Source organism: Pectinophora gossypiella, chromosome 12 (genome assembly GCF_024362695.1).
Source record: "Pectinophora gossypiella chromosome 12, ilPecGoss1.1, whole genome shotgun sequence".
In the NCBI taxonomy this organism is placed as follows: Eukaryota; Metazoa; Arthropoda; class Insecta; order Lepidoptera; family Gelechiidae; genus Pectinophora; species Pectinophora gossypiella.
The window spans coordinates 16,638,803-16,666,344 of NC_065415.1; the positions used below are offsets into that span (position 1 = coordinate 16,638,803).

General features: G+C 43.4%; 1 protein-coding gene across 2 annotated transcripts; it reads left to right on the top strand.

The window, feature by feature from the left end:
• The first annotated feature begins 14,021 nt into the window (after positions 1-14,021).
• On the top strand, positions 14,022-27,301 carry LOC126371414 (calmodulin). 2 transcript variants are annotated; one of them, XM_050016696.1, is made up of 4 exons: positions 14,022-14,179; positions 17,685-17,859; positions 24,999-25,241; positions 26,180-27,301. In XM_050016696.1, exons 1-4 carry the CDS (start codon positions 14,177-14,179, stop codon positions 26,206-26,208), a joined length of 450 nt encoding a protein of 149 aa, XP_049872653.1. In that variant the 5' UTR covers positions 14,022-14,176; the 3' UTR covers positions 26,209-27,301. The 2 variants fall into 2 exon arrangements, with proteins under 2 accessions (XP_049872653.1, XP_049872652.1); XM_050016695.1 differs by lacking the exon at positions 14,022-14,179 and adding an exon at positions 17,042-17,188.
• The last annotated feature ends 241 nt before the right edge of the window (positions 27,302-27,542 follow it).

Genomic DNA, 27,542 nt, shown 5'->3' on the forward strand with positions numbered 1-27,542 from the left:
GGTCGGATCTATTATTTCTTATTGTCCAAAATAGTCCGGATGAGTGGAAAATTAATTGCAAAGTCAAGGCCGTCTGTTAATAAGTATCTACTTAGGTAATTTTCTTTTATACATACATACAATGGACTGATAAGATAAAACATTGTAATCATATCTAGCTTTATAGAATACGTTGCGATACTTAAATTATCATTAATTATATAGATATAGGTATTTTATTACTAGGTGCCGCTGATAGCGATATTAGAAAGAATTACAAGATATTTAAAAAACTTATCGCACATTCTCCAAATGTTTATGGTTGTACTTTACCATTTAAATATAGCAGTTCCGTAACATTAGGCATATTGTACATACTTATTTACGACCTCCACCGCGCCACAGGTCCTTCAATTTAGGTACCTGCCAACATTTCAATGCCATCTCCGAGTAACACGAAAATAAAAGGAACACGATGAAAACCATTAGGGGCTATAAAAATATATGAGATTTGATTGGCATGAAGTCGAGCGGGCGAGGCGGCGACGTCACGGGCGGCGCGGGGACAAGGTCGCCTGCCACCACCGCCACCACGCACCACCGCTCCTCACTATCACTCTCGTACTCATTAATCTTCACCTGCCTCACCTGTCCCCGCCAAGCGCCAGCCCCGCGACCGTATGACAATGAGTTCTCCGCCGGCAGCCACGTTCACGACGAAGCCCACCAACAGCCGCTTACGTGGTGGGTGACACTCAAAGCGCTGACTACTGTTTCATTGAGCGAATGTAACATAATAGGCATAACTAAAAGAAAACTCTTATCCGTCATTTCATGTCATTTCGAAAAATGTTTATTCTTATTTGATACCAAATCCCACGCCGTACAGACGACAAGCTTGTAACCAACAACAGCTTGCGACCACCTCGATTCTTGCGCGGTGATGCGTCTGAAGATGGCTTATGTAGCCTATCTTCATTTTATTTTCGTTCTTCTTCTATCGTGAGGGTCGTGAGGTAGTTTACTAATTCCATCAACCCTGGTGTCAGGGTTGATGGAATTATTGAGCCGCCAAAGGCCCCTCATATGTCTCGTGTAACGACTACTAACTTACATCAGTAAGGATCTTCTTATTTTCGGACAATCAGGTGATCAGCCTGTAATGTTATATTATTATATTATTAAGTACTTGTACCAATGTAAGTTTTGTGAAGGTAATAAAGTTTATTTACTTACTAATGTCCTAACCAAACTAGGGATGACAAAGTGATTTTTGTGACATGTTCCCACCGGGATTCGAACCCGGGATCTCCAGATCGTGCGACCAACGCTCAACCACTGGACCACGGAGGCCGTTTATTTTCGGTAATTGTAACGAATAGCGGCAGAGGGACGGACCTTTAATTAGTCACGTTACTAGGCGCTGTGCTGCCAAACCCTCCCATTCAGAAGGCTCAATGTTGCATCTTCTCATATGCCGCTTCTGAACGTCTTTATACCTGAGGAGTTGTCCGCCATTTTTTTCGCTTACCCTCCTCAAGTTCAGAATAAAGGTGAAGTGGTGAAGCGTCACCACTCTCTGCTCCGCCGTACGTGGCACGTGACCGCACCACCGATGGTGCCGGCGTCGCAGCACTTCAGTGTTACGCACTCTTACATTTTAGTTGGAAACGATCCAGAGCTAATAACTATCGCATGAAGTGTCCATGACAACTTGATCTCCCAACCCAGAGAAGAGTTCGATGAGCGTAGTGGCCGCGACATGTACATCGTGAATCGTGGGTATATCCTCCGGTGGCTGAGGCGGCGGCCGTTATAGGGTGACAATACTGGACCAATAACAATGGGATGTTTGTGTCAAAAAAAACTTTCATTAATATTTTGGACAGGGTGTCTAGGTAGGAAATCCCGCCATACCTAACACTCGATGAATAAAAGTGTATTTTAAATGAAAGGATTAGCCATTCGAATGGATCCTGTTTTTCACCTTGCACCTATTTAGTTGCACACAAAGTTGCAGTGAGGGTGAAGGGCGCGGTAATCCGACACTGCTGTGGGTGTTAAGCCGCCGTAAGCCACCACTATAAGCCGCCCGCGCCGCCCGCGCCGCCGCTATCGACAGACTAATCTAATCATGCGACAATCGATACCAATAAGAATAAGACGGCGGCGATACTCCAGCCCCAACTAAGGTGGCATCGTCGCCGTCTCCACGCCGCCAACTTACATGCTAACCTGGTCCACTTATCATTACTTCTACCGTATCTTGTGTCCATTGTGCTCAATAAAGTATTTTATCTATCTATCTGTCACAGCATTTTTTTACAGTTTCATAGAACAACGAAAAATGTTTTAATAAAGAGACTGAAAAACACACTTAATTTTAAATAATGTTACAATAAATGCCAGACCTATAAAAATTGATAACATTCATATATACTCCACGCTACGAAGCAGGTCCCGCGGCCTCGGCGGCGCTAATGTCGCAACTCGCAATATCTGCATAGAATTACAAGTTATCAATTAAGTAGTTCCACTAAAATCCGCGGGAGTTGTTTCGTGTCACGTACCTACCTACCTACTCTACAGTAATAAGTAGGGACGTGCCGATTAGTCGCCGACTAGTCGGCCAATATCATAGTCGGTGACACGTCTCTAAAACGGCCAGTTTTTGATGCAGAAAATACTTAAAATAAGAACTCAATGCGCATAAAATTTACCTATATGTATAATGGTTTTCATAGTTTCGTATAAGTACGTACCTACCTATATTCCCACTTCAAAAATAGTCTTTTTCCTACAAAATGATATCTAAACTGTCGACTAGTCTTTTCTGGGGCTGACTAATCACCCAAAACCGTAGTCGGCTCATCTCTAGATATGAACAATACCAATGCATCTACCTCTCCACTTTACTACTGATAGACTAACTTAGTAAGTATATCATTAATTGTTACATATTCACCTTTTATTGACTGGACCAGCCTCTAAAATAGGCGTCTTGAAGTGAGCGTCCCTATAGAGATAGGGATGTATAAATGTAGAGACATTCGGCACAGACGCGGAGATGAGGAAATAATGAGGAGTCTGAGGAGAGCGGCGACATGCCGCATGAAGCGGAGAAAACGATCGCTGCATAATTCAGGCGGGCTGCACCCGCGGCGCGCGGCGGGCGGGCGGCGGGCGGGGTATGAATGATTCCTGCCGCCGCGCGGTGGCGCGGCCCCGGCCTACTCCGGGTCAATGTCGCGCCCCACCCCGCCCCGCCGCGCCCGCCATCTGCACATACGCAGCGTCCGACCTCCTGCATGACGGTCTATAACACTACTGCTGACAACTGCCAACCTCAAGCCCTTCCAATTACCAGCAATTCCCTAAATCCGTACACGGTTACAAGGTTCGATGTTACTCGTGTTATTCTTTGTTCTTTGTGTTACTTCACCAACCTGAAGATCGATCGAAAAATACATTATCTCGGTGCTGCGTAGTAGTATCGTAGCATCCGTAGCGCTACGACGAACTTTCCCACGGCCTCGCTACGTTATGCTTCGCAGCTTATATTATGATAATCATAGGTTTCAAAATATGAAGTACTTAACTTAGAGATTACGTAGTAAAGTTGGCATGCAAAGTTCAAAATATCCGCATTGGAGTGTTGAGGCGGGTGGAAGGCTATTGGCGAGCCTCGCAGTTCCCGCTGCGAACGACGTCACACTGCTGCGTCTTTTCTAACATAGTGCGCTGCAGAGGGCACGCAGAGCGGCCAGGACGTGCCAGTCGGCAGGACGCCACAGACGACCAGCACGTATTGCAGTCTTTTACTCCATTTACGTAATTGATGGTGTGGTGCGTGCGGCGGCAGTTTATAGCGGCAGTTCGGCTGTGTGGCGGGCGGCGCCGGGGAGGGCAACTAGGTCAGTGCAGCTGCGTGCCCCAGCCCTACCACCCCCCCACCGCTGCCTCGCTGGCACGCAGCACCCGCTACCTGGAACATTATTACACAAATCGGTCACGAACGGTACCTACCAATGGACAATTAAAACGCAATTCATTACATAACTCGACAGTGTACCTACAAACCAAAGGTTAGAGAGTGGATAATACCTAAGTTACTTGAGCCGGTTATTAGGAGTCTCGGTAACTATATCTCCTCGAATCCCGCGGGCCGCGGGGCGGAGGCGGAGGCGGCGCGGGAGCGGCACGCTGCTATGCATAAAATCAAATGGTCTACCCTCGAAACCAGCACCGCCCGCAGAATTTAAGGCCAGAGGCCTCACGCCGCCAACTCTAAATTGTGACTCGTTCGTTTCTGCTTCACTGAAAGTGAAACAAGTATCGACGGCTCACAGTACGATTCCTTTACTACCATGGATACTTTTAGGTGCAAAAAAATAATTAGTATCAATATTGTAGAAATAACTTACTCGACTCCAAAGTCTAGAACACACACATACGAAGGGTAGCTTGTAGGTTTTTTATGGGATACACTTTAGTCGGTTAGTGTACTCAGGAACTTCACGAGTTAATTCCACCCACTTCAATCCATCTACGAACAACTAGACGTCGGCAGGCATTTCGTCCTTATGTTGTGGATATACCACCAATCCTCACTAAACGTATTGCCTCTTCCTTTTAATGCCAACAGCAAAGAACTGGAACTGTCAGCCGTCGTCTGTTTTCTGAATCTGAGAGCCTTCAATCCTAGAGTGAATATTTGCTAGGTAAGCGTGATCCACCCTACACAATATCGTCACTTACCATCAGGTGAAATTGTGGTCAAACGCGAGGCTATATTTAAAAAAAATAACTTCACTTTATTATACACCTTCATATAGGTATCATAACAATCACCCGTAGATATTCAACATTCCTTCCCCGTCCCTCCGCAACGTATTATGTTACAACAAGTCGACATCAACGAGGAGCTTAAAATGCGACAACTAGTTACTTATCTACCGCTTTAGGAAATTCCTTACCCAGACCACACCATCTGGAAAGAGCTCCACCGACAAGAGCCTATTAGATCTCAAATTTTGAATGAGTTCCTTACCTCCTAAACCTACATAACAAAGAAGTGCACGATCATCAACAAGACAGGTGCAGCACAGCTGCAGAGTGGCAGCGTGACGCATGTTGTGTTTGTGTCTATTTATGAGTGTTTTTGTATCTGATAGATAGTAACTTTAGTGGCGGCCGACAACTATCACTACCAATCATTTTAATGTAATGTTCTAGTTCTAGTACCTACACTCAACAGCTACATGCATACGAATACTTTTAAAATTGATTTTACACCAAGAGGTAGGTGGTGGCTGGTGCTAATTATGATTCATTAAACAGGCATGTAAGTAGGTCGCGACGCCGCGGCATACATTACGGCCGCCCCTGCTGCACGACGACGCTCACGTCACGCTACTCCGCAGATTCCAACTATTATATCCACATCGCCATAAGCCGATTCCGTAAAAGTTCTAAATCATACGAGTACCTATGCCAGTTTTTTATCGACTTATTTTGTCTATGGGAAGCTTTTGATTTCCCTGCAAATATAATTTAGAAGCTTGATTTTTTACAGCTTCAAGGGACCGCAGATATAGGTATGATACCTCCACGCGTTCCCGGGCGGACAATAAAGTGATCCTATAAAGGTTCCGTTTTTCCTTTTGTGGTTCGGAACCTTAAAAGTAAAAAAACTTCAGGTAAATAAAGACATTAGGTACGGAAAGCGAATATGTTTTGTAGTTCGTAGCTTCGTAGCACATCAAGCGGCTTAGCATATTGGGCGTCGTCGTCACATCGTAGCACGCCGCGCTCATAGTAGCTCGTAGTCAAATCGTAGCTTCCTGGGCCGTCGACGCATCTCCGTCTGACGTACGTAGCACGCCACTGGGGCATATGCGACACATCAGCGTGCTACGAGCTCGATGCTAGTACTCGCATGCTGCTTTGTTAGAACAGTGTTATTTTATTTAAGAGGGTTTCTTGCTTTTTATGGGGGTCTACGTTACCAACTTCAACAAAAAAAAATGATAACGGGTCCGATGGTCTTTGTAGTTATTTTACAATGGTAAGCAAGCACGCTAGTGTAGTAGGTATGCGCTGTAGTGTGTGCGAGTATCTCTCGTCGGCGGGTGTGGGCACGGTCGTGGCGCGCGCCAATTCGGCCCCGCGGCGCCGCTGCCAGCTCCTGCCAAGGGTTAAACGACTCCGCTTCGAATAAATTGCGTATACAGCCTACAACATACCAACTACCAGACAAAATCTTCCTGTTCTCTCAACGTTCACGAGCGAATATTGCGATCCCTGGGTATGAAAACGCATAAAGGAAGGCACGTGTTTTTGCGTATAAAACGGCGCTTTGGGAATGCTTACTTCTGCGAGATGTATTTTCACGTTGAAAGTGTTGCGACATAAAATCCTTGAATGTAGATGCTATCCAGGGTAATACTAGTACATCTTTTGTTAGAGTATAGAGTATTATTGTATGTAGGAATAGTACAACGCTTGTGTGTTGGCGTCGCAGCGGCAGCGTGGAGGCGCGCGGCGGCTGGCGGGCGGCCAGCCGGCAGCGGCCGCACCGGTACCATGCAGCCTGCCATTATTATTGCGGACTGCGGATAAACGCACAGACCATAATACTCATTCTCTTCGAAACGAAAGTTTATCGATGTTTTACAATTATGGTAAGGATTTAAAGACAATTATGTAGACGAAATACACTACGAAATTTTTGAAAAGTAGTAAGCAACATAAATCAAAACGCTGTGCTCATTCAAACACTGCTACCGGCAATGAAGTTCCTTATATTCTCATTCTCAAGACCGTCAACAGCAGCGGAGTCCAGTTAAATGATAACGAGGTTGTTTCATCTAATGTTGTTGGTGATCGCCTCGACCTCGAGGCCACACCTTACCTACTACTGCACTTTGGAACAAAAATGAAATACGTAGGTATGTAAGTAACATTAATCCGATCCTATATTTAGGTATTATACACACAACACCAACAATGTAAAATAAATTGTGGGTACCTATTTGGAGGCATCTACATGGAACGTTATTTGGAGCATTTTGTTATAATTGTAAAGTCACTTGGTAATAAAAATGGAAAATTTTCTGCAATTGACTCTAGCAAACAATATAAACTCCAAGGATTTTTGCAGTACTTATCAGCTTTGTATCTGTGACGGTAATAGGAGTTCCTTTGAATGATTATGCTTAGGTACCTGTTTATGTTCGACCAAAAAACTCTAAAAAGGAATTTAGACTCCATAACTAACGGAGTAAACCGTAAGTGCGTGCAAGTCTCCAGCGAGATGATCCAAAACATTCATACATACGCACACACACATCCATACTCATCACTTTCCTCGTAATATGTTTGTCATCCATCCGAGGTACCTAACATAACAGGAATGCGGTCTCTCATGCACTTAGAATCTACACAAACGGGATGGCATTGATTACGCAAAATTAATATCGTACCAAGTTTCTTCCTTTAGAGCCTAAAGTTATATAGGTAATCATCAAAATTCTGCCCATTCAGGAAATGCAAGATATTCATGCCTAAGAATAACTTTATTACATCATTCTGTGTCATCACATCAAAGTCAAAGTCAAAGTATTTATTGCACACCAACCATCATTACGTGTCATCCAAAGGGAGGTTGCGAGTCATTCGCAACACAAGTACTACATGCTACTTACTGGGAAGTCTCGTCAACGAACTTTGTTATGATTTTATGAATAAACATTTTTTTTATTACACTACCTACAAGTTAATGTTCTGACATTGAAGTTCTTCAAACGGTCGTTCAAGGTCACTGACTACCACTTGGCTAGTGGCTGGCTGACCTACTTTAATTCTTTACAAATACTATTTCGTGTAAGTACGTCACACCAATTTAGGCAATATTCAATATTATTAACCGTATTACCTACATAGAAAACAAAGTTTAACGAGCTCAATTTTCCTTACTTTGTGTCCCCAAATTAAATGACCGAAATAACTTAATACCATTAAAATCCAATCACCAAATGGTGGGACTAAATTGATGTAATTTCCATAGCAATTTTACTAATTACCTACACCTGAATAGGTCCGCACGCGCTGCCATGCCGCGCCCTCCTGACCGTGTGTTGCCGCGTGTGTTGCATACAGCTCGCGCCATAGCCCGCCTCGAGGCCTCTCTGCTGCTCAATATATTCATCATGTAATCTCATACCGCACCCCGACGACGAGACGAGAATCCTCAATTCATCCTGTTTTATGGTACGACCAGCCAAAAGGCGCGAGGGGAGATCTAATAAAACCGAAGGACGTTCAATGTTCAGACGTAAAACAATTTACGTCTCGCCGCCTAAAATGAGTCGCAAGGATGCGGCAGTGGCGGAATGACTAACTCGCAGATTTAGAACATCGAGAGGAGGGCGCATAACGTAGAGTAGTGCAGTCAGCAGGCGGGCGGCAGCAGCGGCCGCGGCGGCGGGCGCACGTGGCGGCGGCGGGGTCGATAGCGGCGACAACTGTTGCGCGGAGGCGCTCCCGCTCGCACGCCCTGCTCGCACGCGCCCGCCGCGCCCGCTAGAGCGCTCCTGCTTCATCCAACGATGACAGCCCCGCGTGGAACGGGGACGGAAGATGCGGCACGCGATGCTCCTAAAACGTCACAAAGGAGGTCGGACGATGAATAACAATGCGGACTGCGGGAATGATGTCCTTATCGACTGGCCGCGTGCCGCGCTGCGCCGCCGCCGCCGCCGCCGCCGCCGCCGCCGCCGCCGCGCCGCACTTACTCTGTACGCTACGCGCTATCAAACTAACACTAACTTTTTGTTCTTACGTACGACTGAATCACTTTTATACACACAGGTTGACCTCGGAATGTGGCCTACATCTTTTATTTCTTTGTCGCATCGGGAGCAAACCAAACCTATGCTTAGGTACAGGCATGAGCTACGTCATGTGTCCACTTTAGAACCCAGTTGCACTAGTTAACATATTTTTGACATTTAATGACACATTATGGTGACACTTTACAGTTCAATTTGCAAACAGTTAATGTAACATGGTATCAAAGAATGCTCGTGTCCGTACTTAATTTTACTTAACTAGATAACTTGACTTGGCCTGCGCGTACCTCGAACTATGTAGGTACCCATAGCTGTGTTGAATGTGACACGTGTGTAAGTAGGTAAGTACACATTGTTTGAGTGCCTAGTATATACAATAAACTCACGCCTAAAAAGTATGGTGTAAAAGTACCACCGTGGATGGGTCCCTTATGGTACCGCGGTTAGGTGGCGAGGGCGTCTGATGCGGAGGGATGACAGTCATATTACGTGGAAAGCGATGAATATGAATTTGGATGGATCCGCTGTATTCAGGGGACGATCCAAGACAGTATGGATGGATTGTGTGAAGAAGAATATTTATGTCGTGCGCCGCCCCCACTTAGAATGACGATTGATGAGTACTGGAACACTTGAATTTATGTAATGTATGTACATGTTCAAAGAGAGTTGTCCAATATGGCATGAATGAACGGCGGTTGATTGCAGTTACTAGTGCACGAGTGAAACAACACAAGAGTGCGGGCGACGGGCGCCGGCGAGTGGCGCAGCGGCGCAGCAACAAGTGGCGGGCTGCCACTGCATCCTGCCTGCTTTGGTAATGCTCTACTGGGTACCTAATAATTATACCTCGTGAAGAAGCCTCATAACTACTTCAGTCCGAGTCCGAACCGAAGCATTTTTCTTTGAAACGGAAGCTAATTAAAAAAATAACTTAACACTTACACGCACACAAACACACACACTTATTTGTTTGGTGTAATAAAGTATATTAATATTGTATTGTAACTTAGCACAATAACTAACCAGGACAAGTCTGGAGCCAAGAGCAAACCCATCAAAGGGGAAAAAAATACTAGGTTCTTAAAATAGAAACATTCGCAAGAAAAAAATGTCTCAAGGAAACATGGGGATTTTTGTTACCTTGGGGGATGTGGTATCAGAATTTAAAACACGAAGTCACCCCCGTCCCTCCACCCCCGCGTCCCGGGAAGCCTGTGAACGTCGCGGGCGCGCAGCCTCGCTCGCCGCAACTCACATTTAAATGTGGCAAACTAGATTACATCCGCCGGCCGCGCCGTGGGCCGCGATCGATCACACGGCACCGCGGTCGCCTCTAAGCGGTTCTTCATGTAAACATTACCATGCTTCCGTCAACACCTCACCTAATAAACTCACTGTTAAATACTCCTACTAATGGTAAGACTACACCTTGTTTTGTAAGACGAATCAGAAAGCCAATGGGTGCTACATAACGATAATTTGTCTGATGACTAAATAAGTAGACATTCACTCTTAAAAACTAAACAAGTGTTATGTTTAGGTAATAGTTAGATACACATTAAGTATTTATTTTCGCTGGAACTCTTTCAATTAATTGTAATAATAAAAAATATTATCAATAAATCAGAAAATACTTATTGACCTCGTTGATGTCTTTTGTACGTAGCTACTGAGTGCAGATGTTGATTTAAACCTCACGAGAAGCTTACTTTACGTAAAAAAGCTTACTTATTATAAGATTAATGCAGATTACCTAAATGATAAAATGCCTGGTATTAATTGTCTTTCTCTTATTATTAAATAACTTGCAATGTATATTACATTGATTTAAAAGATGTGTTACTGTTGCAGTTTCTTGTCATTTCTTTTCCTCAGCCATAACACCTTGCGAAATGACGTAGATTCAAAAATGTTAAATGTATTTATTTGTTTATAATTTACAATAAACAATTATACGTGATATGATATGTTAACAATAGGTGTGGGATATTTGTACATATAAATTGACCTCCAACAATTTTTAACGTGACTTATTGTAGATTTGCGCAAATGTCATTAGCTGCTATGGCCGGATAAACAAAATAAGACACAAAAATCGGTATTTTCTTTTGTTATTTTTCTAGTCCCTACTTATTCGTAGCTACTAGATAATGTGAAATTAAGTTAGTAAGATGTGGTGAGATTTATTTTGGGTTTAGTAGACAAAGGACTTATTCGTAAAACGCCTTACCCCTAAAAAAGGACCTATTCGTACAATGACTTATTCTTAAAACGACCTATTCGCAAAATGACTTATTCTTAAAAGGATTCATTCTTAAAATGACTCATTTTTCAAATTAAAAAAAAACATTTGAATATCTTGTGGTGATAGCTAATGTTGATGACATGGTATGACCTGATGACGGCGAGATGGAGGCACGCGCCGCGGTCGCCGCCGCCGCCGCCGCCGGCTGCCTGCTACCGACTGCTTTCAGTGCTTCAAATCTTCTTCTTACGAGTAAGAAGAGTAGGTAAGATAAGTATATTACTCATCCACAATTTGCAGCAGGTGCTGTAGTGTCGTTGCCAGCGAAATATCGTATTATTCGTCTCCGTCTACTTAGAAATTTGTAATAAATATGAAAGGCTGAATGCATCGGCGGCGCTGGTGGTAGAGAGTCTTCAAGTATGCACAGCACGAGCATGAGGCCCACGAACACAATGGAATAAGTACAATAGGTAAACAAAGCACTCTGAGGAGAATGTGCGACATGCAATACTTGTTTGGATCGTGTCACGAGCGCACAGGAATTCCAATATACCTACTTACTTGATAGGGAACTCAGCCAGGCTCAGCCGGGGCGTGCGACATGTGACAAGCCGCTCGCTGTGTACACGTGTTTGGTTCCGTGGCTGCGCACTTGTTCTGCTCTGTAGCCCATGACATAACAAACAGCCTGAAAGTGTGTGTGTATGCGTCCCACTACTGGCCACATACCTCTCCTCCAACCACCTGCAAGGGCACGCGCCCTACCTACTTCCAAATTGACGACAATCTCACATCGTGTCAACCCCGACTAACGTTAACAAATAGGTACGCACACATACTACACACACACATACTCGACTGAAGTGATGTTCTGCGTAACTAAGTGATAAAATAGAAAGACCAATCCATCGCCTCATAACATAACTTAACATCGCGCCTGTCTCCCCGAAGGGTTAGACAGAGAAGTACTTATACACCCACTCCTTGCCTTCTGGGCAAATTCTGAAACCATGTTATATTAATTAAAATTATATTAATTATTATATTAATTAATTAGGTACCTAAGATCCACACGTAGCATCATAATATAACATAATGGCGATCGATTAGAAAGTGTTGCAATTTCAATTGATGCAAGAAAAGAAACGAAGAATACCTCTATTTACATGTTAGTTGTACTATCACACCATTATGTTCATTTATCACGACCTTGAAAAAAACACCAGCGTAAGGTGGGTAAAATTTTCCTGTACGTGATAGTACTAAACTATACGTATGTTAAGAGTTACCTATGCTGTGCACAGTTTTATAAAGGAATAATAGTGCCAATCTAATAAATTTAAGTATGTCTACTTATTTCGGTTTAGGTCCAGTCGTACATTGTTCCTAGACTAATCGTACTAAACTTTATTAAGACTTCAATGACGTTCTGTCGAAGTATCTATGGCCGGGTAGTTCCAGCCTGTGACCCTGCGCCAACGTGCATATCTTATTTACGTCGTTTTTTCTGCTTTATCATCATCGGCCTTCCCTATGGATGGATAGGGAGATCGGGTCTTAAACCATCACGCGGGCCGAGTGCGGATTGATGGTTATTAACGACTGCTAATGCAACCGGGACCAACGGCTTAACGTGCCTTCCGAAGCACGGAGGAGCTCGAGATGTTTTTTTTTTTGTGGTCACCCATCCTATGACCGGCCTTTGCGAAAGTTGCTTAACTTCAACAATCGCAGACCGAGCGCGTTTACCGCTGCGCCACCGAGCTTTTCTGCTTCGAGCTCACCTAAATATCTCCAGTAAATCTACGTACCTAATAAGTACCTACTAAATGTATAAATTCTGTAGTAAAGCCGAGTGACCGCTGTACCAACCCGCAGCAATGTGATGTAGGTGCGCCTCCGCTGGCTTGTGAGTATCTACCCACATTTGAGATGTGATTACTTATAGTTTTTAATAAAAACATAGGTACCTACCTCTAATAATAACATTCTATTATTGCTCGTACATTTTATAATGAGACTGTGGCTCACTAACTACCTGGAATTACACAGTGAATCACATACTAATAAATTTACAAGAAGATGTTTATTCGCTGTTGTTCACTTTTTATCCGTGGTCGCATGAAAGTGTGAACTAGCTACGGAATGTCAGCGCACACTCTGCAGTCAGTAGGTGCAGCGCGCAGCAGCTCCGCGTGACCTCCGCCACTGTCTTTGTAGGTACCAACCGGTAGCAGTCGCGCGCCGGTGTACGTAAGTAGCTACAGTAATAAGGAAGTAGGCACCTACTTATTATGTAAGTACTTACCTAGTACATTTACGTTTACCTATACGTTTTGCAAATGGGATAAAATGAACATCATCATTATTCGGTTCTCCGGAAGAAACTCTTTTTAGCAATAAGGCCGCCTCGACCGTCGGTAGACGTGGCGGGAATTGACTAAAAAGAAACAGTTGGCAGTTGCTTGGCTAGCCAATAACATAATATGAATAGTACCTAGGTTGATTTGTTGTAACTAAGAACGGAGGAGGCGCGGTAGTGGGAAGGACTGTTTGCAAGCTCGGCAGCCTCAGCGCAGCGGCTGCGGGCGCCGCGGGCCAGCGCTCAGCCAGCGTCCGCCGCCTCTCGCAGCCGCATGCGAGCCGCTAGCTAGCGGCTAGCGCCCCGCAGTGACGCATTGCAGGTGCGCGGCGGCCAATCGGCGCGCGCCGTTCACCAGTCCACGCCGCCGCACCCGTCCGATATAAAACCGACTATCCTTTGCGGATTAAATCTAATCCCGTATCGTTCGTCCCGAGACATGGACTTCGACGTAAGCGTCAACGGCGTCTGATAGTTAACGAACCACCAGTGGTCCCCAAAACGACTCCGCAATTCGAAAAACGGACATGAAAAATTGGTGATTCAAGTGAGCCGACTCAAAAACGATTCGCGACCGAACTCTAGCGAATCGCGGTCGCGAGTTTCTCGGCGCTGCCGCTCGCGCGAGAGAGGGCGGCAGTATCGTTTCAAACGTCGGTCCGTGCGGTCGCTTTTGCGGCGTAGTCTGTGATTTTTTTTAGTGTAGCTGCAGATAATCCAAGTTAATCTACAATGGTGAGTGTTATTTCCGTTGGATTGTGTCGAAAGTGTATTCGAGGGATAACCCTCGATCGGTTCCCGGATATATTTCGGAAAAGTGGTGTATCGGTGTTTATAGTGATGACGGCCTCCATTATATTATTGTGACGGCCGTTTTATTTTGCCGCATTGCGGATCGCCAGCATTGAAACGGCAGAGAAGAATCTGTATCTGTGAAGAAAGTCTAAAATTGGCGGAATACGGCGACGGATGTAGTTCCAGGAAGACCGTTAAAACCGTTACTAGGCCTCGAGAATCATCCGTCGCCATAGCTCCGTAGCTAGGTGGTGCCGCCGGTGATGATGCGACATTAATCGGGTGACAGCGAGTCATGGCGCGAGCGATGGCGTTGTCTCGCGACCATCGCCGTCGGTTATTGCAGAAACAAGTGGTTTTCCGTGCAAGTGTGTCCGCAGCGAGCGGCGCGCCCTGTTGACGGCGCATCGATCGGCCGGGCGCAACTGTCAAAAGTTGACTCATCGTTACGCTGCTGTCTGATCGCTTTGATATACGCAATTCGCTAAACTGGTTCGATGGGGCTCCAGCCGAGGCCTGGCGCCGGTGGTTGAGTAGGTCTCGTGCTCTGTTTGGATGCTCATGATACAGTAAGTAGTGACCGGGTTGCTCTCGTCTAGAAGGTTTGCAACCAAATAAGGACTACAATTTCATGTAGTTTGATGACGAAAGTCTGCTTAATGGCAAAACCGGCACAACATCCGTCCCATACGTCAAGCATTGTATTCTCGCTACAGGAAATATTGTTATCTCTATGCTTCATTATAATGTTCTTATACTATTCATATTCAAGGTTATGTATAAAATCTTTAATTTTTAACTTAATTTAAAGTTACCCACTTGTATTAAGCTCAAGCATATGTTTTGATATACCTTCAAGAGTTTCAGAATGGTAAATTGAAAGAACAATTATTATTTTGTAATTATGTTAGAAAAAAGAATAATGGTTTGAAATGAGAACAATTCCATTGTTGTTAAACCTGTCCTTGTGGGAGTGGTTTTTATGACAACAGGCTGCACTAATTGCTGCAGCATTGAGACAATCAGACATGTACTGCTGACAACTCTGCAATATTATGTTTTTAACAATAGAATTGTAAATATCATACATTCCATGGTACATAGTGACTTGATCAGTATTTGACTCTTATGGGAAACTAAAATGATGTGGGCTTAATGAATTACAGGTCCGTTAAAAAGAAAACTATATTTTTTCCATTTCCAATAAGCTGAGCTTTGTATTTTGTGTTAAAAAGATCAATCAATGTCACCATGTAACAAATATTCTAATTTTAACTTTATTTACTCACAAGTAAACAACTTGTTTATGATGTGGGACTCCACAACAATCAATATTTTTGAATACTATGTTTGATCTATTACATTATTCATTATTTAAATTGATGAACAAAAACAGTAATTTCTGTGTTGTTCTCCTTGACAAGTGCTCATAGGTAACATGTGGTCTCCAAATACTTACTTGGCAGTTTAATAGTAGTAATATTATGTTTGTTTGACGCACAAGAGTAAGAGTCATTGCTTCAAATTCTGATAAGGTTGTAAGGCCCAAAGTTCTTTTTAAATCCAAACCGCAGAAACCTGGGCCATGAGAGGCAATAAAATAAATACTATTCCTCCGTTGACTGCCACGGATGATTTAGGATTTTGTATATTGGTTCAAACGTCATTGAATTTTTCTCACAAGTAGGTAGATTTTTTGTTACTAGAGAATTAGTTAGGATTCTAGGGAATTTCTTATCAATAATACCAATAAAAAATTTAACAACAATGTACCATATTTATCTATTTCCAAAGCCATATAAATATTAGGTATCAAGCTCTAAACATCACAAGTTCAGGAATGGGGTAACTTACCTACCTATCTTTTTTGAAAATAGTTTATAGGTACCTAACTAATTAACAACATAATACCTACATACATAAAAAAACTTGCCTATTTCCCATTATACCTATCCCACTTATTGTGATACAGGCACATCATTCTCTTATTAAAATTGGAAGTAATTAACAAATACCTTATCAAATACCTAATTATGTAAAATAACTTTACAAATGTTCTATAATTGTGAATTTAGGAAAGTTACAGTAGTACTTCTCCATTATATCAAAACCCCAGAAGAATATTGATGATATCATATCATAAGTTTATTGACCTGTAACTCAAGTTTGTAGCCCACATACCTACCTACTATTAACATAACACACATTGTGGAAACATTTCATACTCATGTATGGTGGGCAAACATTGACATTTATTGTAAACAAAATCTTTAAATTGTATTTTTTCTCAATACTGTTCTCATAATATTCAAGTCTAGCGACATTGATTGTTTGTCGACTTGTTATAAATAACTTTAGTATCTCCACATACTTGCTCCAGTTGGTTTCCAGATTGTAAATCTATTGTGTTTGCTGCTCACATCAGCTCATGATTAACAACTGTGAGTCAGATGATTAAGGCATATGATCTCATACTTATTTGTGATGCTCTATACCTATGTAAAGTAAGGTTTCAAATTGGTTGCTTGACAAATACGTACCTACAAGTTATTTTATGGTTTGTGAACAATTACGTCATCAACAGTATTGACATATTTTTCTACTCATTTAGAATTTCGTTGATAACCTGGCCTTGGCTAGTCAATACTGTTGTTGTTGTTACTGTTGTGTATATTGTTTATAGTAAGTCGTACCGGTTCTTCGAGGTGTGAGTCTGTTGGAGAGAGTCGTCGTGTAAATATAATGTCGTATAAATAGGTATCATATCTCGATTTTTATGCAGCAGTAGATAAGGCGTTGGTCCGCAGTGTGACGTGGCGCGGCGGCGTTGGGGAGGGGGGCGACACCAGTAATTGCCAACGTAATCTTATCGCGTTGATAACAACACATTAGCGCGCTCGCCGCACGCTCTTCCCGTTCTAACACTCAGCAAAGATGGTTGTTACCACTGTATGTATCTTTTCTTTATACCTTATCTGGTCCAATTATATTAGCTTTAATCTAGGGCGTTGGTCAAAGCTTGGATATTGTTATCATTTTGTCGTCTTCTGAATATAGGGTAGTGTTGAAAAACCACTAATGATGGTGAGGTGACCTCGCTACCGGTGGTTGTAAGCGCTTAGTGACGCTGGTCTGGATGCCTGGCGCTAGATGGAATTTCTTGTACAGCACGTGACAGTGTACTATTGTATTTGGATAGGTAGGTATTATATTATGTAGGAAACTTAACCGAAGCTATTAGGTATCTAAACGACGTTTCGTAACTATGTGTTCCAATAATATTCTATGAAATACGTGGACAATTACAGTGTCGCCGAGTCCGGAAATGCACAGCCATAAAAACGAATATTGGCTAGTATTTTACGGTGAAGTTAGGAAACGTATCTACTATAGAGGTGGATGATGTGAAATTACGCTGAGTAAGTGGTATTGTGGTGTGTTGCAGGCGGACCAGCTGACGGAGGAGCAGATCGCGGAGTTCAAGGAGGCATTCTCTCTGTTCGACAAGGATGGCGACGGCACCATCACCACCAAGGAGCTGGGCACCGTGATGCGCTCGCTCGGCCAGAACCCCACCGAGGCCGAGCTGCAGGACATGATCAACGAGGTTGACGCCGACGGTGCGTACACAGCCGCTGCACAACACGCATCCACACACAGACTATACACAGGCGGCGGGGGGACACCCCGCCCCATTCCACGCATTGAGAGACAATTTGCTATTGAAATCGTAATGTCTACCTAAGATAGTTAATTATGACAAGACATACACGTGTCCACATTCCTTCTAGAATGCAATGTAGCGGATCAGAGCATAATTTACAATATTTCCAACTATATAATGGGTACATGATGTACAATATAGGAGCTTAGTTACTAACATATACCTACCTAGGTAAATATATCAAGAGATATTACATACAGCGACATATGAAATATACACGAAAACTACTTAATACTTGAGTATAGTAATTTTTTGTTATTATTTAAACGATCGTCTTTTTTATTACCTTATTATAACGTATAATTCAGCTCATAGACAATAAAGATTACCGAGACAATTTAATACCATAGTACTTTAAAGGTAACATTGTTTTTAAAATTGAAAATCATGGCAATTTTCATAATATAGATTTACTTCTGTTTATTGCCAAAAGCCATGACAGTACTATAATAAAACGACATGTTTGTGCATTTACCATGAGATACACGCTCACTGCTGTGTTGTAGTTGATCATTATGATCACTGAGTTACTGAAGCAGATTAGATAGGGATAAGTTTGTAACGGTGAATGTCGCTATCATTTAATTTGTACACTATCGCTGACGTGTACGACTACGAAGAAGCACAAGTCCGTGCTACAATATATAATGCAAAAATGATTGTTCTTTGCTTAACGAGTTGTCGTACACAGATGTGTAACTCTTTGTTAAGTACCATAAGTACAATCAAATATTTATAATCGCTTTTCTACGAGTAGGTATACAAAGTAGCTATCTGGCGAAATAATATTTGCATTGTCGGAGTTCCTGGTTGAATTAGGTAATGTTTACTTAGCAAATATCATAAAATGCGTAGATGAACACAAATATGGGGGATAATGTGCGCGGTTGTATATGCGCGTGTCGGATCAGGTGTGCGCGCAATATCGCGCGCCACACAGAAAGCCAGACTTTTTTAAATCTGGTCATGTGCGAGTCCAATGAGGGACTTTCCAATCGGCGTTCTCCAAAAACACGATAGATGGCGTTGTTAAGTTTTTTCTTCATTTAAACTTCTAATTTCATGGATAACAAACATGCATGTTTTATCTTTGTTTTTGGGTATAAATGATGACCCTTTTTATTACACCAAGGTACAATTACAACTTCCACCCATTATTATTCTGATCAAAATAAAGTGAAGCAATATAGATAACAACGTCATTCTATACATAATGTGATCCAAATATCAAGCGACAATTACTTTTATAAATATATTATGCTTCTGCCATTACATTTCATTTTTGAATAATTATGTACCCCAGCAATGAGAAAAAAGGTAATAATTATCACGTTAAAAGTGAACAATGCCATCCAACGTGTGTCGATTGGAAAGTCCCTCATTCGCGTATCGAGGGCTCCGAGGCTTGGCCGTTGAAAAACTATTGTCTCCATACATCGAAATGGGTCGTGATTAGTTTACCAACTGCGAATAAGTTTGTAATCGTAAAAACATATGTTTTTTCTTCTTCTTTGCGAGTCGATGGCGATCGATACAAAATTTTTGCTGGCCACGCTACGGCATTGTCAGTGGCTTCGTAAAACTTTAACAGTGCAGATGTTAGGGCACTTAGGACTGTTGTCTGTTATCCATGAAATTAGGGGGTTAAATGAAGGCAAATATCTACAGCACCATCTATATTGTTTATGGACATTGCGAAATTATGTCTGAAATTAAATATTATATCTGAAAAAGAGGGACGAGTTGGGATGTGATGTGATTGTTGTGATGTCGTATTCTAGGTAAGTCAGTCTCCGTGAAGTCTACGTACGGCTACCTTTCTTTTAAATCGCTAAGTTCTTCGCGTTCCAAGCAAGGAAAATGTATAAAACACTGTCCCGAAAATTACTATTTGAAAAATGAAATTGAAAATTTTGTATTTAAAGTTGTAGAGAAAATGAAAAATATGAAAGCATCAATAGAGACCGCGAAAAATAAATCTTATATATTTTTTTTTTTTTAATCTGGAGCACTGCGGACGCGCCCCCGCGGCAGCGCGGCATTGACATTGTGCTGCCGGGGTCGCGACTGCTGACAATAGCAACGGACGCATTGCTTCACGTCCCTTACATCCAATAATCGCTTCATTCCGCGTTCCTTATACGAGTTATTCATCATATGAACATACTTTATATTTAAATGGATGGGCGAATTGGAGTTGGTGGTTCATTTCCTAATATGAGAATGTGATGTGGTTGACTCTGATTGGAGCGCCGTGGGGCGTCCTCGCTTAGCATGCGAGCGGCGTCACGGCTGCTGCGTGTGACTGAAACAATAGCCGCGAGCTGAGCGGAACAATGCGCCCCGCGCCGCGCCCCGCCGCTGCGCAAGCTGATAAACAAGTAGATTTTTCCCTGTGAACTGTACAACGATAACAACTGTCAAATAATACGCGAATCCCTACGTCACTGAACTGGATGTAATGTAAACTAAATCTCTGTCGCAGAATAGGTACAAAATATGTTAGGCATGTGTTCCTCCTGCTATGCACCGCAATCTGACTGAGAATTTGAGCTGTCTCACCGCCCGAGTCGGACTGACTCCAAGTAGGTGAATTTGTCACGTGGTGTAGCTGCTTGTTCTAAATGTGTTCATATAGTACATATTTAAAATAAATATTGAATTGGGCAAGTTTCCATCATTAGTGACCGTCGTCTCCCGCGGTACAATAACTATTTAATGTACGTCTGCGCGCTATCGATTGTTTACAAGTGTGTTGGCAGCGCTGCGGCGGCCGCGCCGGCCCCGGCTGCGCTTGCCGCTCAGCCTCCGGACCGGTCTCACACGCCCTATACATACACTTGAATACATAAGTATATATACCTAACAAATATACACCGACAAACAAACCTAAGTGTTGTTTCGATAAAGCGTGCCTACGAGATTATCACGGAGTTTCCGATAAACTGCGCCGCCGCGCCGTGGCGCCTTGGCGTGCGATCCGGCTATTGACATTCCACATTCAATGTATTCGACAAAATGAGAAAATGAAATTGAGTGCGCGATTTGCATGCGCCGCTCCTAGCCGCATTTATTTTGGTAAAGAATAGGTCGGCGCGACCTGCACCGCGCGCCCGGCCACTGGCCTGCCAGCGGGATCTTAATTCACTACTTTTTTCCGGAAACAATTTAAAGTATGCTCCACCTTCACAACTTCTGATGTCCAAAATCATATCAATAGAGGAAATATATTTTTAGTAATGATATCGTTAGAGCTCGTAGTTACAGCCAGAGCTATCATAATGTCGGGTGGTCGCGACATCGGCGGGCGGCAGGTCGCACTCCCGCGTCACGCGTCGATAAAAAGTGGTTCACTGGGAGCGTTACCCCCGGCCGCTATTTACGGAACGATCTCCGCATGACCCGGCGCTGCCCGCCCCGGGGACACACGGCTCATGCATTGCGCCTACTGCCTAGCGCTGCCTTCCATCGGTCGCCGGCCTACCGAGATAGATGGATAAAGTATTTATTTACCTATTAATTAAATAAACCACAAATTGCAGACAAAAAGGGGTTTCAGCGCAACTTAAAATTCTGGAGACCCAAGGTCAACAGAAAAACGCTGATTTTCAGCTGTAAAAAAAATAGATTACATAAAACAATTCATTTTCATCTCCTTAGTTTTTGAACTAGGTCCGCTTACTTACTTACTAAAATAACTTAAAAATAAACAATTAAAAACTAAATACAAAAGTTATACAATAAATAAGTCCTACTTATAAGATAACCCATAAAACATAACCTATTGTTGTACAGTGTGTGTAAGTGTATCTGTGACATTGTAACACACATTTTTATGTTTTTGAGTGAATGTAGTTTCCGTTTGCACTGCATTTGCACCACACAGTCCGGCCCGAATGACAGTGTCGCATGCACTACTTGGATGTACTTCAGAAGACGTTAACAGGTATGATGGTGATATTGATAACGCCGCATGCGGACACGCGGGCACGTGGGTGGTGACCGCCGGTGACCGCCCGCGGACCGCGCGCCGCTATTATTTAATCTGTGAGACGCCATCAATTAAGGCGATGGCGGCGCGCGCGCACTTCACACAGGACTCTTAGACATAGGTGCTGCACCTAGGGGTGATACCAGTAGGACAACACGACTCACCACGACTTGGAATATAAACAGACCTAAAACTGTCACAGAAAACTTTGATAATTCGATCACAATATTCTCAAGAGGAGACAGTGGTCATTGTGATTCCAGACGAATGATTTTACTGACTTTTGATGTTATTGTTACTCAAATAAGCATGACTGGCCTCACAGTTTCACATCACATCAAAGATTCGTTTATTTATACTGTTATAGGTAATTTAAATTTTAGAACAATATTTCGTAACTGAGGAGACGTGAAGTAAATAAATAAGTGTTCGTAGAGCCGAGCCGGCGGCTGTGGGAACGTCTCTGGTTCGTATCAGTGGGCGGGTGCCTACATAGATATAACATATAAAGACATCATTCATTACGATACGGCGTCAGGCTGACGATGGCCACGAGGTCGCGAGGACGGCCGCAGAGCGACCACATAACATAACAAATACTTTATTGCACAAACAGGAAAAAACAAAAAACAAAACAAAAGAGAAATTGAATTAGTACAATAGGCGGCCACGCTATATACTAAACCTTAAAATCACTTTGCATATAGAATACAGAGTGTTATTCGGTAAAACATTTAGATTAAGCTGTTGTTATCCCAAATAAACATAAATAAATAAATAAAGGGCAACCCCGAAAGGAGGTCAAATTATACCAAAGTTATCAACAGCAAATATAATATATTAACGGTATTATTGGCAACGAATTTATTCTAAAAAAGATTAAAAACTTTAATGAACGTGTACTAGGTTCAAGATAAATTATGAAATTCTTATTGCTAAATAAAGATAAATCTAATAGTAACGTAAAACATTTTCTTTTCTCTATTTAACCTAATTTTGAATTTTAATCAAGAAAAACTTAATAATAAGTCCGACATTTTATCACGTTTTTGCATGACGTCACAGTGTGCTTTTAAAAGTAATTTTGTGTTTTGACGTTTACTAAAAAGTAACTGATTTGACTAGTTGGAAACTAGCCTATTGTCAATAAAATCGTGTATATATTTTTTAATTCGTCAATATGCTCCATACCCCCGGTTATTTGAAGGGAAGCCTATGCCCCGCTGTAGGACGTATATCTATAGGCTGTTTATGTATTTTTTTGGTCTAAAGCGTTGTGGCATTCCATTGAGGTAATGTGATGTAAAAAGAAAGCGATACAATTATTTGATATCCTTTATATGATTGATGCAATGAGGGCCGACGGCGCACCCATGGTGTAAGAAAACCAGGTACGCTCAATCCTATGACAAGCCGCCATTGCTAGCCCATTGATGACATAAGTGTTGGCATTCAATTGGTATCTCCAACATTTTTATTATGAATTTTATTATTGAAAATTAAATTAATTACTGACTAATGAATTTAATTACTAATATTTGTCACGTATACAAAAATCATTAAAACTGTACGTAAATATTTTACTAAAAGTACAAAATTTTCTTGCAATGTAAATTAAAAACATATTTTTAGTGTAGGTAATTTATTTTTTACGAAATGGCAGGGTCGGATGACGTCAGCTGCGTTAACTTTGAAAATACTAGCTGTCAGTTTTGAGCATACCTGGTCTTCTTGTACCGTGGGCGCACCCTCGCGCGGCAGTGGCCGCGTGACCGCCGCACAATGCGGTCGCATACGGCGGGCGACCTATTAATACCAGTTAGCAAAGGTTCACGCCGCAATTAGCCGCCGGTGGGCTCACCTGCACCGTCCACTCCACATTTACCACCAGGATATACATTGTTCACTCTTTGCGGACTTGGGGAAAATGACAAGTTTGCGTTTATTACTGGTTAAGGTTGCACGGCCATTAATAATTAAAACAACGGATATCAAGATGAGCGCCAGTGCCGGGTGTCGCGCGGACACCCGACACCTACCGGACCACATTGACCGGCAACTGCGGCTCCGGTGACTGACTCGCGGCACGCTTGACGCACACATACTTATTGCGCAGTTGCTGAAGTTGATACAACAACAAATTGGTTTCATACTAATTATTTCGTCACCAGTTAGAATAAATTGTTCAGTTAAGATGGTTCCAAATACATAAAAATATCGATAAGGAAATGTCTCTATCTATTTCCAACATACCGCTGCTATTCGCATTTAGTGTTACCGGAACGTCGCGCCATGTTCAGATGTGTTTATATAAAACAATAGTTGGTTGCATAGGTCGCGGCGCAGCGCAGTCGCGTCGGGGTGAGACGTAACCGCGGTGGCAGTCAGACTAGAAGAAATTGCCAAACAAAAGTGCTAATAAATATTGAAATGATCGTGAGTGATTACCGGCTGAAGCCTGACGACGTCGCGCGTCACGGCTGCGCCGCTGCGAATTGATTTCACACCGAGTGCCTCACAGCTCACACGCATCTGCTGCTAAGACTGTCCATTGGAATTCAATGTAAACACTATCTATAAGCACATGTAGCTCGGAAACTGCATATTTTGTAAACAGACTAACATTATTGAAAATAGCAGTCCTATCAATTAATTACCAAACGTTCATCTCAAGCTCATCAATTACATTATACTACACAACAGCCATGGGCCATGGCAAGGGCTTTTGGCCGCCCAATAGTAACCCGGACGCCAGGGGTCAAACATTGGTCTCACAACCCACACGAGAAGAAAAGAAGATCAACCACTCACTTATATCGGTTACTCGTAGATTTTACTTAACGCAACATCACTTATTTATGCCTGTCTAGTAACTTTGTTGATTAACCCTTCTTCTTCTCTAATTTCTGAAGTACATTAGGAGTCATATCCACTAAAACCGAGCGTGTTTACTATTCAAAAACATTTATATCGCTATAGCAAATGTATTTATAATAATTTATGTTAAGAGAATTTAATGTGAATGAATATGGCTTTTATTGCAGGTAACGGCACGATAGACTTCCCCGAGTTCCTGACGATGATGGCGCGCAAGATGAAGGACACGGACAGCGAGGAGGAGATCCGCGAGGCGTTCCGTGTGTTCGACAAGGACGGCAACGGGTTTATCTCGGCCGCCGAGCTGCGCCACGTGATGACCAACCTCGGCGAGAAGCTCACCGACGAGGAGGTGGACGAGATGATCCGCGAGGCCGACATCGACGGCGACGGCCAGGTCAATTACGAGGGTACGTGTCCACACCTGCAGGCCGGCCTACGCCTCCGCCACCCGCATCCGCTTCGCTCACCCCCCCGCAGCGGCCGCCGCGGGCTGCGTACAGTGTACCGTGTGCAGCCGCGGCGGCGCGGGCGGCGCGGCGCGCTCACCGAGCTTCTCTCTCTTGCAGACTTCCATGCACTCGCCAAAATGATATTTGCGCGCGGCGACGGCAGCCGTTAGCCTCCGCACTGTGATGCTAGTATAACTATTAACTCAGACAAGACTCCACGATAACGCTGTGATCTCGAAACGATTCCCCGTAGTGTAGAAGCGCCGCCCCGCCGCGCCCGACACTAGGTATCGCCGCTGCTGTCGATGTTTGCTGCTCGCTCTCACTGTCGCCACCTAGCCGTCTTGTTCACTCGCACTCCCTTCTCCGTCTCCTTCTCTGTCCGGCTCGCAGTGCAGAGGTGACGCGGCTGCGATGTTGTCGATCGCTTCGACAACATTTCAGTCTGCCTCACGTTGCACAGTAAACGATCGTCCCACCCGACTACGTCGCATGTGTAGATGTATGTGTATTATATAACGAGATGACCCCGCGCGCCCCGCACCCCGCTGGCGGGGTGCGCGGGATCGGCTGCCGCCGCCGTCGCATGCTTCTTCACTTGTTACCGGCGATGCGATACCTACTCGCTTCGTCGTGAAATATTATTGTTCCTTTCTTTTTATCTGGTATTTATATAACTAACACGATTGTTTGGTAGATAATTAATGTTCTCGGTGTTAACTTTTCTATGACTTCTTTTCTTTTTTTCACGATCACTAGACGGAAGTGTCACAGCGATCTTCCTACGATGTTTTCTCGTAGATGTATAGTGTGTAGTGCCCCGGCGCGCGTAGTGCGCTGCTCTCCGCTCACCATTGTATTTTATTATTATTTATTGCTATTCTTCTTTTTTTCAGAATTCGTGACCATGATGACGTCGAAGTGAGCCGCCGACTAGTGTGTGTGTAAAAAGCAGAGAATTTAAATATACATTTTGTTTCATGACACACAATATTACCATCGTATTGGACCTGCATTTCTCTAGTGTTTGCGATAAATTAAAATAATTGTCATCGTTTCAGTTCACTATAAGTGTGACGTGGCGGCGAGCTCGCCTCCGCCGCGCCTGTTTATTTAGATTTAAAGTATTCCGTTAATTTTACTATGTAAGAAAAAATTTAACTGTAGCGGTACAAAGGGAACGAATAGGTGTGCGTCGCAATGTGATGGTAAGTCTCGGGTTAGTGTCGGCTCATAATTTATATTTGTGTATATTCCCGGCGCGGCGCCGGCTGTATAATTATGTATGTGTGCGTGCGTGCCTCTGTTTGCGTCGCGCCCTAGTATATGCGGTGCTAGCGTCCGCACCTTTCCGATACATTTTAATGTAAATTTTTTTCAAGTATGAGATATTTATAAAGTACGTGAAGATAAAATTTAAAAAATCCCAAAAAAATATATAGTGTGCCCGTGTAACGCGGTGTGAGCCAGTACAAGAGCGCGGCCGCGGCGCGCGGAGCGGCTCGTCATGGCCTGCGTGCCGAGTGCCGCGTGCCCATGGCCTGCGTGCCGAGTGCCGCTTGCCCATGGCCTGCGTGCCGAGTGCCGCGTGCCCATGGCCTGCGTGCCGAGTGCCGCGTGCCCATGGCCTGCGTGCCGAGTGCCGCGTGCCCATGGCCTGCGTGCCGAGTGCCGCGTGCCCACGGCCTGCGAGCCGAGTGCCACGTGCCGAGCCGAGCACGGGCCGCGCCGGGCCCAACGGCCGCACGACGCTGGCCTCCCACTCCGTGTACATTATGATCATATTAAATGTTTAAATTTAACTAACTCAGTAAACGAATAAATTAGATTATTGGTACTGCATTAACTGTATCTATAAAGACTCGATAAATATTATATTTCTATTGTTGGTGAAACTAATTCTATCGAATGGAAAGTGCTCCGCTCTGTTATCTCTTACCACATTGATTCATTCTGTTATTAAATTTTACAAAAAGACATACTGAAAATAAATGTTTCTTCATTTTTAGGTCAATAATTATCAGTGTTTCAATTTATCCCGTACCGCTCTGTCCTTACCGTCAATCCTGTGTGCCTCCAGGCCGAACCCTGTCATGCATGAATATGTTATCTGTTACGAGAGTTGCCTTAGTGTCCCTTAGCCTGGCACTGCCACCATCACGGATCGGAATTCTGACTACACAGAAAATTTGCCGTTTCGCCGTTTTAAAGTTATAAGCATTGTTTGGTGGCAGTGCCAGGATAAGTCCCCAGCAACAC